The following is a 16825-nucleotide window of genomic DNA, read 5'->3' as shown; positions in this document are numbered from 1 at the left end:
AAATTTCATTGACACACAGTCAAAGACTTTTATGTTGAAAAATATAGGAAAAATAAAGACATTTGAAAAAGATTTTGAAAAAAAACTGAAAAAATAATCGGCAAAATAAATGAGAAAATATGTTTGGTCAAAAAACATGATGGAAGAAAACAGTAAACATAATTTGAAAATCATGTAAAAAAATATTGGGTCAAAAATCTCAAACGAAAAATCCCCAAACATGACATATTCAAAATATTTGAAAAAAAAGGAAAAAAATGTTACGTCAAAAATTGTCATGGAAAAATTCACAATATATGTTGGACAAACTATACTTTTTAGAAAGTGAAAAATACAATGTAAAAAAATGTTTTAGAAAAAAGACATTTGAAAAAAAACATCATTTGAAAATCAGGTGAAAATATTAGGTCAAAAAATGTCATTGAAATAAAGTCAAAGAATTTTATGTTGAAAAATACAGGAAAAATAAAGACATTTGAAAAAATAGATTTTGAAAAAAAAGTTAAAAAAAATTATCGTTAAAAAAATGAGAAAATATGTTTGGTCAAAAAATGTGATGGAAGAAAACATAGTAAACCTAATTTGAAAATGTAAAAAAGTATTGGGTCAAAAATTTCATTAAAAGAAAAATCCCCAAACATGACGTTCAAAATATTTTGGAAAAAAATGTCATGTGGAAAAATGTCATGGAAAAATTCACAATGTTGGAGAAAATATACTTTTTAAAAAGTGAAAAAATATAATGTAAAAAAAAATTTTGGGAAAAAAATTGATTTGAAAAAAACATTATTTGAAAAGCACATAAAAAAGTATTAGGTCAAAGAAAATTCATGAGAAAAAAGCCAAAATTTGTATAACAAATAAATAAAAAGATATCTTACCCTGGCACACCTCCTGCCTCCATATGATTGGCTAGTGTTACATCATGTGACCACACATCATATTGCCACTTGCGTAGTCCAATCACACCGCACAGGACGTTCCCAGAATGAACACCAACGCGCATATTGATTTCGACTCCAGTGGCATCTCGGACCTTCCTGTGGAGAGTCCAGAGCAGAATTCATCCTTAAAGGAGCGGTTTGCTATGTTTTAGCATGTGCTAATTTGATTTCTTCATAAGAGTAAATTAAGAAGATTCATATTATTGGCAAAGTTGAGTACAGAGCAGAGGTTGGGCCGTTGTTAGCTTAGCTTAGCATAAAGACTGGAAGCAAGAGGAAGCACTTTTTAATATGAATACAGACATTAAAATCTCAATTTAAACCTACACAAAGGTGTTGAATGTTAAATAAAAAAACATTTGGTTACAGGCCTGGATGTGAGATAATTAGCTAGTGTCTTTAGTAACTAACCACATTCACCTAAAGCCTTTTAGTTAGCCATTTTATTAACAATGCAGAATTAAATTATAGTCCGGATCGAAAATCCTCCCCAACAGCATTGAAACACAGACTCTGCTTCATGTCACCGAATGGCATCTAATCGGATTGTGAATAAAGGTCAGTGCCCGCCGGCAAAAAAGGTGTTGTTCTGTAGAAACAATGTGCTAGTTCATGCATGAGGGGGCAGGGGGGGGGGGGGGAGGCTCAAAGAGAATAGTTTTTCATTTGTTTGAAATTGTGTTTGCTCAGTTGTGAAGCTTATCACATTGAGCTCTCATTGTGTTTACTTTGGAGTTCAAACCAAGCTGAAATCAAGTCTGGCATTATTTCTGCTCAATCTGTTTGACAGGCGTGTTTGTTTGTGTTTTTGTTTGTATGCTCGTGTGTGTGTGCGTGTGTGCGTCTGTGTGTGCGAGAGAGAGAGAGAGAGAGAAACAGACAGAAAGAGGGAGAGATCTGGTATTTTACTTGATAGCCTCACACATATCCAGGCCCATCTTCACGCAGTTCCTGGCGTGGTGAGGCAGCGACTCCGGCAGACCCGACACACAGTAGTAACAATCTCCCAGGATCTTAATTCGCATACACTCATTTTCCTTATAAAAGAGAGAGAGACACGAGGGGTAGATAGTAAGGAGGTGCACATCCATCATCCGACTCCATAATCTTTCTAAAATCACCAGTTCAATATTTCATTTGGGGGATGGTGACATTTTTTGGTTGCACTTGCTCACCTCCACACACACACACACACACACACACACACACGCAATCACATCCATCAGGCCTATAACCATACACCCACACACACATAGCACATCAGCTCCGGTTTCCACATGTGGGATGCGCGCCGGCTCCTCTTCTGGAGCGGGTTTTATGTAACGGCGTCGAAGGACGCAGCTGCCCGACACAGGAGCCCGAAGAGCCTGTGTGAGCGTTTGGACCTGAATAACAATAGTACCCGTGAGACCACGAGATGCACTCCGACCAGCCCACACTGCTGCAGACCCCCCCCCCGCGGCTGTTAACAGCGCACGGCGCCGTGGGAAGGTGCGCGGCGCCGAGGCCGACGCTAGCCGCCGGAGAGACAGAAGAAAAAAAAAGAAGAAAAAAAAGAAAAAATCCATTCCCGAGGCTGGTTGAAGACGGATCCTCCCCGCTCTTCTCGGTGGTTTTCGCAATTAACTGTTTTAGTGCACACTGTTTGAATAGGATGCAACAGTTGCAATTGACGCAAACACATAATTGTGAACCAAAGCGCATCTTAAAGGCCTTTAATCGTAATTAAAGCTCTTGAAGCTAAAGGGGTTCGCTCCCTCTCTTCACCAGCGGGGTGCGGACAAATGGGCCGGCCTGTCTCGTGGGCGAGTCACCTTTGCGATCTGGTCAAACTTGCCGAAGAGTTCGTTCAGCATGTGCACGAGTTCCCCCGGGGAGCAGTCCGTGGCCAGCTGGGTGAAGCCCACGATGTCAGCGTACAGAATGCTGCGCAGAGGAGAGAAGAGACAACGTCATCCCTGCATCACACAACAACAAAAAATACCACCCTGGATTTCATTCGTTTGTGCGCTTTGTTCGCTTTATGGATGACTTATGTGGAGGATGCATCTGAATTTCACTTCTTTCTTCTTACTTTTTTTTCAATATTTCATAAAATAATAAACAAAAAGTTGTATATAATATACACATTTTTACTTCAAATGACACAGTTTTTTGATGTGAGTGATTGATGTACAAAGGATTTTTTTAGGGTGAGCCAGTCCTTTAAATGCTGTTTTCTTCAAGTTCAATCTCTAAAAAATAATCTAGTCCAGAGTGAAGACGAGGGTTGAGGTACTGCTTTGGAATATGAATAAATGGAATACGAAAAGGAAGGGACAGCCTTTCAATGAGCTTTCACGAGGCAGAGGGTCCCCACTAAAGGTCTGCTGTGGATTCATACGGCCACATGTCCACTCTTCTCCAGACTTTACCCTCTTACCTGTGAGCTTGTGCAGGTGGGAATTAATGGAAGGATAAAAGACGGACGTGAGCACACACACACACACACACACACAGAGTACATCTAAGGCCTGCTGAAGGGTGATATTGGTTCCAACATGACAGAAAACATCACTAGATGATATGGTGTGAAGATGCTCTTGTGGTTTAGCCTTGGTTCATTTCCAAAGGCGGCCGCCACAATAGAACTCAGGACATTCGCCAAGAACAGAGAACAGAGTGACCTCGGAGCGCGGCGGAGGCGGATCAACTCCGGATTGGATTCGGCCAGAGCAATCAAAGGTAATAAGTCAATGGGATGCGGTCGAGATGACGGGGAGTGGAGGAAAACCGAAACGGGACGAGTAGGAGAACAAAGCATCGGAGCAATCCAAAATGTGAGCGCAGGCTGAGGAGGAGGAGGAGGGGGTGCAGGCTCTGAAAGGGGAGAAGCAACACTCACCTGACATTGGTGTGCCGCTGCACGTAGAGGTTGTGGAAGTTGTTGGTGCTCTCCGTTCGACCGAAGTTGGGCCCCTGCAGCCTCTGGATGATCTCGGCTTTCATCACCCTGGCGATGTGAGCCGGCAGCAAGGACAGCAGCAGGCGCTCCTGAGGACAGAGGCACGGAGACGGAGTCAGGCAACTGTGTGGAGAACACGGGAAGAAATAACAACTATGGGGGGGTTTTGACCGTTTCTTTTATAATAGTAGTGATAAAAAAATGTAAAAAAAACTTGGATCTATGGTTTATGAGTTCACGTGGTTGGAAACATTCATTTCTGTTGTCGATTGTCTAAAACAAAGCAACATGTGATAATTATTTGTACAGCAGAGCTCTCTAACATTCTGAGTTGTAGAGTTGTACAAGTTAAGAGGTCATTTGGAAAAAATAAAACAATCCTCGGTTCCAACTCATAAAACATAAAAATTCTAATTGTTTAATTTTTTTCTAGTAAGGCACACACTACAGACTGACAATCTATATCCTTGAAAATAAAAACAAGCTACAACACAACAAGACCCTTTAGAATGACTAAACACCATGCCCAAACTCCCACAATGCAATGTGGTAATGATGGCAACGTCAATAACGCATTTTTTTTTTTTTTTAAGTCCAGACATCACAAATCATTGTTTGGTCTAAACGGGCTCGGTTACCATGGTGATGTGTCTTGCAGTGTGGGACAGTTCAGTGCATCAGATACTTACATAATGTCTATTGTTTATTCTGACAATAGTTTGAAGATGAGTACACATGCTATACATGTTAAGCATATCGTGCATAGTCGAGAACTTAAAACACAATGGAACCTAACTACATACAATAGAACCAAACATTTCAATTATGTTGTCTTCTCTGCACCTCTGTCTGCACAGCTAACATCTAACAACCTAAATAGATATTCTTATACGTGCTTTACGTGTTACATCTTTAAGGATGTTGATACATTCTTTACTGTGGAGCTCAACTGTTGAAGCATCAGTCACGCTGGACGAAGGGTTCGTTAAGTCAGAATTTGAGTGCAGGTGTGTGTGTGTGTGTGTGTGTGTGTGTGTGTGTGTGTGTGTATAATAGTAAGATAGGGAATAGCAGCCTGAGGGGGTGTGACTCATAAATGCGGCTCACAGCAGAGAGGGTCATTACATTGTTCACCCACCACAGGCTCATTTCTTAAAACACAGCGGCAAATTAAGTAGAGAGAGGGGTTGGGCTGATGGGGAGTGGGGGGGAGGGGGAGGGGGGCGAGGGGGGGGTTGTGCTAAAAATAGAAATCCACTCCACCCGCAATTATTTACTCATGCAGCACTGGAGCAATATGAACCCTCTACTGGGAGCATGCAGAAGGGGGCTGGAAGAGATGTTTATTAATTATGTGTTTGATTAAATAACTAAAGTGAGCCTCTGAAGGAGATTATTAATCATTTAGTTTTGCGCGCACACACACATGCACACACACATACACACACGCACGCACACAAAGTGAATTGTATTGAAATTGTATCCAAGCAAAAAATGACTTGGGGTAATAATAAGCAAATATTATATGTACATAAAGTATGTATTTTTCTGCTCATTTGCAGAATAAATGACAACAAAATGTTAAAAATGAATAGCAAAAGTTTCTTATATATTTGCACATTATGAGGTATTTGTGATACTCCTAAATACGGACATATTGATGATCAATGATGTATTTCCAAGTTCTTAAAATAGATTCTCCCCTCTGAGTGGACCGACACATGCTAATGTTAAATCGTGTGTGTCATTTCCCTGGTCGGAGAGGAGAGCTAATGTCAGGCCAAAGATGCTAATGTCAAGCAAATGTCACGTCATAATGCCTCCTTGAGCATTTTGTCAATAAAATAAATCAATTTGTGGCTCTCGTGTAGTTTGTGTCTGAAGGGAGTCTACAGCCGAAGTAGCAGGTCTGTGAGGATGTGCTAACAGTGTGCTAGCGTGCTAACATTCCACATATTTGTTTACCTCTATTACACCAGGTTAAGTCCCACTAAGATGACACATTCTCACTTTCTAAAGAGAGTAGCGGCCATTTCTCCAAATTTGAAAGCTGTCCATTCATGCATTAAAGCGTGCGCGCCTAGAAACGAGAGATTAAAATCACATGTCCACATCCAATCCATTTCTTTGTCTGTGTGTGTGTGTGTGTGTGTGTGTGTGTGTGTACCTGCTGGTGCTTCTCAAACTCCAGTTTGATGGGGGACTTGATGCAGTTGCAGGTGTCCTGGTAGGTCTGCTTGAGGGCCAGGTCCATCAGGTGTTTGTGGTACGCCCCGGCCAGGTTACCGCAGGTGAAGATGATCACGTTAGCTAAGATCTGCCACACACACACACACACACACACACACACACACACACACACACACACACACACACAGAGTACGGCATGAAAATAATGGCAGAAGGTGACGCACGTTACAGATATGTCCGCATTTTTCATTTCCCCTGTTTCTAACTCTCATGAAGGCCAGATGACACACACTTGTGCGTTTGGCCCTGCGTATCAATCGGTCGTCCTCGGCCCTCTGAGCATGTTTTATTGTGTGTGTGTGTGTGTGTGTCAGTGTGTTTACTGTGATGGTGGATTGGAAGGTGCGTCACCATCAGACGTGCATCTGGAGCAAAGTTTTTTTTTTTTAATAGATCTATTTTGAGTGTTTCTTTTCATCTATTTTATTAACACAAAGGTATATTTCGTAATTGCCCCATCTGTCCGTCACACGGTTTCCGCTTCGTGATGAGGTTTTTTTTTTGGGGTTGTTTTTTGTGTTGTTGCTATCAGCAGTGCGTTTGTTTGAGTGTTCTGTGAGCTCGTTCTCTCACTATTATCAAAAGCAGAGTCAGCTGATGTGACTCTGGGGGGTTTAGCTGAACGTGATGGATCATCAGGATGCAGAAAGGGTTCACTGTCTTCACAACCTAGTTTCACGCGTCCAACGACCAACGCCGTTTCCAGAATAACTAACCCCGCTCTTGACCACGTTGAGGCGGGAAGTCGTGTGAATTTCAACACTGGCGTTTGGGGATGGGGGGGGGGGGGCGGGGGGCGATTGCGAGCGATTTACCTGCCAGACCAGCGGCTCCAGCTGCGTGGCGGTGGAGGCCAGACAGACGCTGAGGGTGACGGTGTGCGAGCAGCAGGTGACGGCGCTGGCGATGATGGCGCCTCTCATGGAGAAGGGCAGCATGGTGTAGACAACGAACACGATGAACAGGAAGAAGGACACCTGGAAACGGGGGGGGGAAACCAGATCTCTTTTAAGCTTCGGGATTTTTTGGGCAACATTTTGCGTCTCCACTTTGTAGCGTCTCCTCTGGCTGTGAATCTAAATAAAGAGAGCGTTAAATAATTCATCCAGTCGGAGAGAAATGTGCAGCCAACAAACCACTTTCAGCACCGTCGTGCTTCGTTCTGTCTGATCTACGGGGGCTGAAGCGGACGGTGAAGGCATCGCACGTCGACCCAAATTTCGGGCTTTAATGCGAATCGTACTGCAGTACTTCCAAAAAAAAGTTACCACAGCCAACACCCTCTGTGTAGGGCACGGAGGTGGCTGAGGTCGAATCCCATCAGAGGTCCGGCCTCCTCTTTGTCTTTGTGCAGAAACTCTTTCTTCACCGAGAGGCCGACGCCCGAGATCTCATGATACATTATTAAAAGATGTGTGGGCTGCTCACTCGGCCAGCTAAAAACAAAACAAAAGCTGACCTTAGAGAAACACTGCACCCACTGAATAGTCATTTGGATACCGACTCCTCACCCCGCGTTACTTTTGAATCCTTGAAGAACACATTGTTTTTCTCACGAAGAGTTCAAAACGACGGTAAAAGTCTTGATAAATGGAACGAAACAGGTTCAAACATTTATACACAGCGCTGTAGCTAAATATCTCTTTGCAAACTGTCAACCAAAGTGTGAAGTTTTTCTTCAAGGGTTCAAGGTAGTTGATATTCAAATGGTCATCATGGGGATAAAGTGTTTTCTCTCGTAAAAAATAACGTGTGTGTATTAGTGATGTCCCTTCCATATGAGACTTACATACACACATACATACTCTATGTACGCATAAACATGTGTGTGTGTGTGTGTGTGTGTGTGTGTGTCGTCCCGCGCTGCTCATCAACAACTCTTCCCCCCCCCTGCCCGACCCTGTGCCTCGGCCCCGCCCACTTCCCCTGCCGCCGGTCCACCCCTTCCTGTTACGGGTCGCAGGCTCAACTCCGACCTTCCTGCCTGTCTGTTTATCTCAGCGAGTCCTTTGAGGTTCAGAGAGCTCGTCCCCCAAAAACAGGAATCTGCTGCTGAGTGACAGCTCAGCGTGAAGCCGATTCGGTAAGAAAAAAAAAAAAGAAAAAGAGAAGAAAGAACATTTGCTCGAGCGCCGCGTGTCCGCTCAATTCAGGGATTGGATCGAAAAACCTTGTTTGTTGCCGCATTTTTCCATATTTTCAGAGGATTAACGAGCAAAATCAAACAATTAGCAGTGTGGTATTAGTACTTTTACACGAAGGCTCATCGAGCGCGCTGGTATATACGTTGAAAAGGCTCTCGATACAGTTTATGACGTCATCATAAACATTACTCACAATGACAGATTACCTGTGAAGTGGGAAATGATTCCAACATGACTAGAACATTTGGATATAAGTGACCGTTGACCGAGTGTCTCAGTAAAGAGGAACGGAACACAGAGAGCAACGAGGGGGTGTGGGGGTGAGGAGGGGGGGGGGGTGGTGTTATGAGTAGGCTTCGTTGCTTTCTGTTGCCACGGTAACCAACGGGACAGGATGCTGTGGATTCACCTCCTCTCCCCTGAACTCATATCCCTCTGAAGGAGGGGGCAGAGGGCAGCGGGGAGCGCCGCGCGGGGGGGGGGGGGGTGGGGGGGGCTTCGCTGTGGGGAAATCCGGACCGGGCCGAGACCCCAAGCCACACCCCGGGGTCTCACTCGCACTCCGACCCCCGAACGCTGAAACCCCCCCCCCCGCGCATTGGTATTTATTTCAGGCCGGGAGCGCCCACCTGTCCTGCAGGTAAGTGCCAGCACTTGTGACTCAGTGTGACTTGATTACGCGGGAACCAGGTGTTCCAGCCACGTTCAATCGCTGTGCCGGACAGAGCCGAGACTTTACCCTCGCCCCCCCCCCTTCGGGGGAGGTCTTTCGTGTGCTGAAAGAAGGCGGGCTTGGTGCCGTTCGTGATGGTGGAGGGCTGGAGGTCAGGCCTGTTAAGAGCTCCGTGTGCTCCACCAGACGTGCCGTTCTCCGTGTGATCACAATCAGTCCGACCCACGGAGAGCCGGGCCGCCAGTGCACCGCTGGTACACCTTCGTTTCCCCTTTCTTTTATTTAGTCGTATGATTTCTTAGCGTTAGAATTAGTTTGACTCAAGACTTGAAAGGTGGCACAAAGCAGCTTCTTCTACCGACGACATCCCCATTAGATGTATGTGTGGAGATGTGTTTTACACAGACAGATTGATGGTTGATGGATGGATGGATAAATAGATGGAGAGTGACGGATAGATTGAGAGGTGTGCGTCTACGTCTAAGTGTCGAGAGTTACGGTAGCAGAATAGAATATTAATAATGCAGAATGATTATGCTCTCACAGAAGGCTGAGGATAAAAATAAATCCACCAGGAGGATGGAGGGGTAAGGGGTGGGGGGGGGGGCTGAACAGTACGGGAGGAAGCAGGTGTGGAGAGAAATGGGCTGTGATGGATAAGGGGGACAGGGCGCTAGATGAGAAAATAGGATCCCTGAGACGGAGCGAGAAGGAGCCTGCCACTGAAAACGAATGTGTCCGTCTGCTGATCCGCTCGCCCCCCCCACCCCCCCCCCCCCCCCCCCCCCCCCCCCCCCCCCCCTCCCCCTGCCCCCGCCCCCCCAGCTCTCATCAGGCTTCATTAACACCTGTCACACGGGGAATTAATACTGCGCTATCGACCGGGCGCGCGCACACACACACACACACACACACATTTGTTCGATGCATCTGTTGTGTAAAAGGACCTGATCTTTACTTTCTTCCCTTTGGCCCCCCCCCCCCGACCCTCGACCATGATTGTCTGATAATAAGCTTCACGACCCTAATTAGGAACGCCGGGCCTGTTCATCTCGGGGGTTTCTCTAAATGACGTCTCTGGGCTCGCATTTGAAAGCGATGGACCAGCGTTTAGATGGTGACGCCCAGATACAACAGCTGCAAGGCATGAATTCAAATAATGTGTTTTGTCTCCCTTCGGGTGAAATGCAAACGACAGCATGTCCAGCTGACTATTTCACAGACTGGTGGCAGTGGATAGTAGTATTTCATGCCCCATATTCTTTGGTTTCCAATTAAAAACGCTCTACTGAGATTTTTTTGACAGGCTGCCACTAAATTACCTCATCGAGAGAATATTCTAGACCCGTTTCACTACCAGGAGACGGGAGGTTGGAGCTCAGCGACCTGTCCAATCAGATGAATGGCACCTCTGCACGGAACACGCAGTCACGCAGGTGTATCTACCTGGTCCCAGGGGCTGAGTATCCCTCCAGAGAACATGAACAGGTAACCCATGGTGACCAGACAGGCCCAGATGAGGAGGGAGAAGAGCCGCAGCATCCGCTTGAACACCGACTCGATGCAGACCAGGATGAAGATGGAGAGGAAGAGGAAGAGTGCAGCCGGGACCGTGATCAAGAACGTCAAGTGGTCTTCTGTGTTCTGGAGAGAAGGAGAGAGAGAGGAAAAAACGTCTGTGGACATTTCATATCAACGTCGTATCGCACTTCTGCTTGGGGTTCCAAAATAGATCATGTTTGCTATGAAACTGGCGTAACAACATAGTCGATGAAAGGCCGACTTTCCTTACGTAACGTTACACAACAAAGGTACACCACAAGCTGTAGAAATGCCAGAACGATGACGTTCAACATGACCGCCCGGTGGTTTGAAGAAATGTAAAACGCACAATGTTTGCACACACTGTCGTACTGATTCGATCCACCTCCAAACGGGGGCCAAAATGGGAAACAAAAAAAAGCCGCTCATTGCAGGCGAATTCTCCCTGGTGGCACTCGTGAGGTGCAACGTGAGACACACGCACAGACTGATGAACAGACGGCATGGAGTTGAGCAGACAGACTGTCTGAGCCCAGGGAATGTGCCACAGCATCACTTCTGCACTCGCACTGTCAAAGTCAGCATTTAGAAGCCGGCAACACACACACACACACACTCTCACTCACTCTCTCACTCCAAACCGGAACGGCCTCTTCTTCCTCGACAGCCTCTTTTGTCGTACTCACTTCATCACGTTTTACAGTGGATACGAAAAACGGTCCATCCAGATGTGTTGGAAGAGAGAAATCTGACTCGTGTTTTTTTTCTTACACGATGAAGTGTGTGAGACCGCAAACTCCAAACACCTGAGGAGTCATTTGGCCCTCCAGACATATTTTACACACACACACACACACACACACACCGCATCCTCACACACAAACAAGCCCCTTCGGCTCATGTAATCCTGATTAAAAAAAAAACCTTTTGGGGACCATTTGAAGCCAAATCCCTCGACACGGCACAGAGGGGGGGGGGGAGGGACTTCTTGTCATCCAGAACAATTATTTCATTTTATTTTGGGAGACAAATGAAAAATGTGGCAACCTAATTATAACACAAAATACATGACGCCAGATGCGGAAGCTTGCGTTGCTTGAAATCGTGACGTACGTGCTGGTGCTCGTTGAACATTCATGTGTTCATTTATGTATTCATTCATGTATTCATTCATCTCGTGGCAGATTTCTTTTAGTTCCATCTTTCGGCTTAAAATCAGTCAGTAACCCACACCCCTTAACTGCAAGGGTCCATTTGCAGCATAGAGGTCAAAGGTCACAGAGTGCCTGACTATAGAATTGAGGAATATATGTATCTTTTCTGGAGTCCTCATCATTTTGATAGAGAACGTCGGGGGATGAAAGTTCAAAGCTCTGCAGTCCTTTGGGAACGTGACTCGACTTCGACGCACGGACTTGTTTCCTCTCAGAGATCTTCGGGAGGTTTTGTTGCGTAAATCTCCAGATCGAAAAATCCATCCATCACAGCGCTGTGATGAAATGGTTATTTCACCATCCACGCCGGAGGCGGCGGCAGTGGGAGGGGCCCGCTGAGTGGATCGAAGGGGGTTTTGAAGCGCTTCATGCAAGCAATGATTCACGAAAATGAAATAGTTAGTGAAATGCATGTAATCTGCAGCTGGTACTCGTTACTCAGCTAAAAGGAACTTTGCAGTCGATAAAAGATGCTTTTTTTTGTACCATTGATAGATCTTCTATGTTTCATCACCAGAAAATAAATAATCTCTATTAAAAGTGCCAATATGCACACTCAGAAATACTTCTAGACATTCCAAAAAATCAACTTCGAGACGACAAGAAAAGAACAACAATTAGTTTCCCTAAAAAATATAAGCAAACAAGAAGGAAATGAGAGACTTCCTCAGAAACACACCCAAGATGCATGAACACACACACACACACACACACACACACACTGCACAATAAGGGTGGAGGGGCTTTATGAAGACCACATTCACTCATTCCACTTTCTGCCGACCTGCTGATAAAGCCAGAACTCTTACAACAACATCCTCCCGTGCCTCCGCCCACCAGCTCCACCGCCGCCGCCACCGTCCCCGCCGCCGCCCCCCCCGCCCTCCGTTTATTCCTGACATTCCCCTTCACACACACACACACGCCAGCCACTCTGTCGGCTCAGGCCGGTCTGCTACTTAACAGGAGCAAATTGGACTCCATTTTTTTTTGGTTTTTTTCATTTTTATTTGGATTGACGTTGTGAATGACGAGGTAAACGATCCCGGGGCACCACTACACCCCCCCCCCCCCCCTCCAGAGGAAGAGAATGGAGAGTTAAATCGACCATCTGGGGCAATGGGCTCTGATTGATGTGTCTTAAATAGAGGCAAAGGAATCGATGGCGGGTGGAGGTCCTCCCTGGAACGACCCTGTTGTACCGAGTTCAATTGAATGTTAACAGGGCTTTAGTGACGGCCATTAGGGGCCTCCGGCACCTTGACAGAAGTCAAGGAACCCTCCGGATGGTCAACTCCACCCGTCCTGTCGGCACACCCCAGCACCCCCCCCCCCCGAGCCGCGTCAGCTCGACAACCACAGCGCCACCGGCGTTACGTACAAACAGCGCAACTGACTGAAATACAATCTATTTTGGAGGCCGCCACCTACTCCTGACCCCGCTCCTGACCCCGCTCGACGTCCGCTTGGAGCTCGCCCTCGGGCCTCCGGGCGCTGCGTCGCTAGCACATGACGCACCGGCACATGCGGGGGGGGGGGGGGGGGAGAGCCACAAAAGAACGAGTGCACAGATCACACTGAAAACACTCACTTTGACACCGCATTCAAAGCATTGAGTGGGATTCCTTTTTGTGAGAAAAAAAAAACCCGAGAGCGGGACTCGAGGAGACAATAGCTCGCGCTTCGCGGGTTGAGTGTTTGGCGTCCGAAAAAAATAAAAAATAAACAACAACGCGGCTTCGCCTGACTAAAGCGCCGACACCTACACAGCGGCGGAGAGCAAACCCCTCGTCCCGCTCTTCATCCACTCTGCAAACGCGCCACTGCAATTTGAAAGGGGCGCTTTCGCGGGCCGCCTGGGTCGACGCAAACGTTCACACGCGCGCGCACTTCGGCCTGCTTCCTCCCGCTCGGTCCCGTGCCCGAGCCGACGTGAATCAGATGCATGAGAATCCCGTATTGCAGCCGTGCAGCATCTGCTGTGGTCCGGAAAACCTCCTTTTTAAATGCATCATGTTTGCAGTCTGGTTTAATATCCTTCTCAGATACCAATTTCTGTAAAATAAATAAGAATCTACAGAGAACATCCAATTAGCTAAGCATCAAGACTGCAAGCAGAGGGAACTCGAATAAAATGACACATGTTTACGTTCTGGTTTCTGCACTGATTGAACTCAAAGGGCATTTTGCAGGTTGTGTTTCACAGGCCAAAAATCGAAGGCCCCCGGGATCCCGTGAGGCGCATCGTAGACAAGGGACCCGGCGACTTGGTGCTCAAACGCTGTGCACAGAAGAGGCTCCCGTAGCGCTTCGCGGGGGGGGGGTGCGTTGAACTTTCTGTCCACGCCAAGCAACGCGGTCGATTAGCGACAGGTCGGGCGTGTGTCTGGCACGAGGTACATAATCCTTGGTGTATTTGCAATGCGTGTCATTTAAAATGTTCTGCCCGCGGTAATAGCTGTGGGAGAATCCGCCCCGACTGGGAAGGGTTTGATGATTAGTTCTGTGATTAACACTTTAACAGCGACACAGCGACACATCGGAAGAGTCTACTCTAAGTTGAGGACGTGATAAAACTGAAAATATGTGTATTTTCACCACGCATTAGCGTTAATACCGAAGGGAGAACGCACCCGGCTCATGAGAATCAAAACACCAACACATGGTTCTAACTCAGCACAAATAACTCAAGCTCAAAGTTGTTGTGAAAACTAAGGTAGTAAAAGCAAGCAAACCCAGTAGAGAGCGAAAAGGCTCCTAACTTCACTCTCTTTGTTAGTGGCGTCCATCTTTTTATCCAACTCTATGGAGGACAGCAAATATGGGATTTTTTTCCCCAAATATTCTGTCAATGCCAAATAAATTTACTGGTTATTTTTTTTTAAATGAAGTGATTTTTACAGCAAAATAGGCTACTAGGTCCCCTGTAAATAAAATAACAAATAAATACGGATCCGAGGGAGTGGTGGGATATTCATAAAAAAACAACCCAATTTACTAAAATTGAGTTTATAAACTTGTGGGGGAAAAATACTCAACAACCTCCAAGTGAGCCGAAAGTCCTGAAAGACGGTGAGATTTGTGCTACTTCATCCTCGTGTTCGACGTGTTTCATTTCCCTCTTCCCCCATGTCCTCACTAAAGGCCTGCAAGCCAGGAGAAGGTCCTGAGAGATGCTGAGAGGGGAGCAATTTCATGAATAAATACGAATAGAGTCGCTACATTTTGCACTCAGCAGATGATCAATGACGCCTTGCAAAGTGAAGGGATGATGTTCCTTTAAAAGAAACACTTTTCTTTGTGATTTAATAATCTCAGAGATTATCCAGTTCCATTGTGCAGGTGGTTGTGAGTTTGTTGAGTGAATCCACAGCAAATTGGATGTTTGATGATTTTTTTATGAAATGCAGCAAAAAACAATTTTTTTGTTGTTTTTTTGGCACCGACGTGCTGCATTTATTTATTTACCAGAGTACACTCACCTCTATTTTCTGGATGGTTAGACCCACACACACATTTGCACACACACACTCACACTCGCTCGCTCACCAGTCCCGACGCGAAGAACACCGCCAGCAGCGCCAGGCAGGTTCCCATGACGATCAGCAACAGGAACACGATCAGCGGATGCTGCTGGCTCATCCTGTAGTAGGACTCGTACAGCCAGTCCTGGGGCTTCTCGTCCTCCACGCACACCTCACCCTGGAACCCCGGGGCACACCCGTCCCCGGGGCCCTCGGGCCCCTCGCCGCCCTCGCCGCCATCGCTCTTCTCCAGCAGGTAGCGTCCGCGGGTCCACAGAGCCTCCTGCCACATGGGTTTGAAGAAAAAAGAAAAAAGTTTGGTCGGTTGGGGATGGGTGGGCAGCGGAGCGGAAGGGAGGCAACTTTTCAGGCTCCCTCTCGCAGCCTCGGCTGCCTCTTCGGCCGCAGGTGACCAACTGAGTCAGGACGGCGTGGAAGCAGATCTCTCTCCTCCTCCTCCACCTCCTCTCAGAGAAAGTAGTCGGACATCGAAAGGCGAGAGACGACGCTTGGGTTCCCTCCCTCTGGCTCGTCCTTCTCGTCTGCTCAGTCAGCGGCGGCGGCGGCGGCGGCAGCAGCCGAGGACGTCAGACAAGGCAACATGTTACTCAGCTGAGGTGCAGATGAGGAATGAGAGAGAGAGAGAGAGAGAATGTGTATAAATGGGAGGGAGGGAAAGAGAGCGAGAGGAGAGAGGGTGTGTACCAATATGTGTGGTGGTGAGGGCTAGTTGTATGTGTGTGTGTGTGTGTGTGTGTGTGTGTGTCTGCGTGTGTGCTGAGCGGGTGCAATTGTGACAATGGGGATGTGTGAGATTATGTGCAGGGAACTGCAATACGACTCGAAGCTGTGGTGTGTGTGTGTGTGTGTGTGTCCGTGCTTCTTTTGCAAGGCACCGACTAAAGAGAAGGCGACTTTACGTAAGAGAGGAAGGAAAGGAACTGTGTGTGTGTGTGTGTGTGTTTTGTCAGCGGGGTGTGAAGAGCAGAGAGAGGGAAAAGTGAGCGAGCGTCACGGAGTGGAGAGGAGCTGCGGTGGACCAGGAGGAGCGTGTGGAGGGAGAAGTGGCGTCCAGCGGCCCGGCCACGAGGCGAGGAAAATGCACACAGAAACAGGGGGGGGGGGGGGAGGAAACAAAGTCAGGAAGAGACAGAGAGAGTGAGGGAGGAGGAAAGGAGAACTGAGCTTAATACTACGTGGAAGGAAATGAGTGTGTGTGTGTGTGCGTGTGTGTGTGTGTCGGCAGTGTTGGGAAAGTTCACTTTCTACATGAACTAGTTCAAAGTTCAGTTCACAAATTTTAAAATGAACTAGTTCAATTATTTTTTTCCATACGTTGCTGCAAGCTATTATTTTTCTAAATTATTGCCACAGCCCAGAACCACAGACAGCAATTATTTGATCAGTTTTAACACTGAAGCTATGCATCAGATTTAATCTTCATATCCAATTTTGAATCCTTATCCAACCAGGGTTTACATTAGCATTGAGGGGATTGTTGCTTTAATGTTGCTGTCCATTCACTCCTACAGTACATCCTCAAACACATGCTGCTTGAATGGTCTTTTTTAAATAAGGAATAAAAACACG

General features: G+C 46.7%; 1 protein-coding gene across 2 annotated transcripts in view; it reads right to left on the bottom strand.

Annotated features, from left to right (window-relative positions):
- LOC119219461 (adenylate cyclase type 2-like) overlaps nucleotides 1-16289 on the bottom strand; it is a 31662-nt gene extending 15373 nt beyond the window's left edge. For both annotated transcript variants that reach the window (XM_037474693.2, XM_037474694.2), the window contains exons 1-8: nucleotides 15261-16289; nucleotides 10402-10599; nucleotides 6954-7115; nucleotides 6056-6205; nucleotides 3829-3977; nucleotides 2759-2870; nucleotides 1854-1981; nucleotides 882-1040 (exon numbers count right to left, since the gene is read on the bottom strand). In XM_037474693.2, the coding sequence (XP_037330590.2) occupies nucleotides 882-1040; nucleotides 1854-1981; nucleotides 2759-2870; nucleotides 3829-3977; nucleotides 6056-6205; nucleotides 6954-7115; nucleotides 10402-10599; nucleotides 15261-15527 (1325 nt within the window). In that variant the 5' untranslated portion in view covers nucleotides 15528-16289. The remainder of the gene's footprint in view (nucleotides 1-881; nucleotides 1041-1853; nucleotides 1982-2758; nucleotides 2871-3828; nucleotides 3978-6055; nucleotides 6206-6953; nucleotides 7116-10401; nucleotides 10600-15260) is intronic.
- Between the last annotated feature and the right edge of the window lie 536 nt (nucleotides 16290-16825).

This window comes from Pungitius pungitius, chromosome 17, assembly GCF_949316345.1.
Source record: "Pungitius pungitius chromosome 17, fPunPun2.1, whole genome shotgun sequence".
In the NCBI taxonomy this organism is placed as follows: Eukaryota; Metazoa; Chordata; class Actinopteri; order Perciformes; family Gasterosteidae; genus Pungitius; species Pungitius pungitius.
This window is presented reverse-complemented; position numbering and strand designations above follow the sequence as displayed.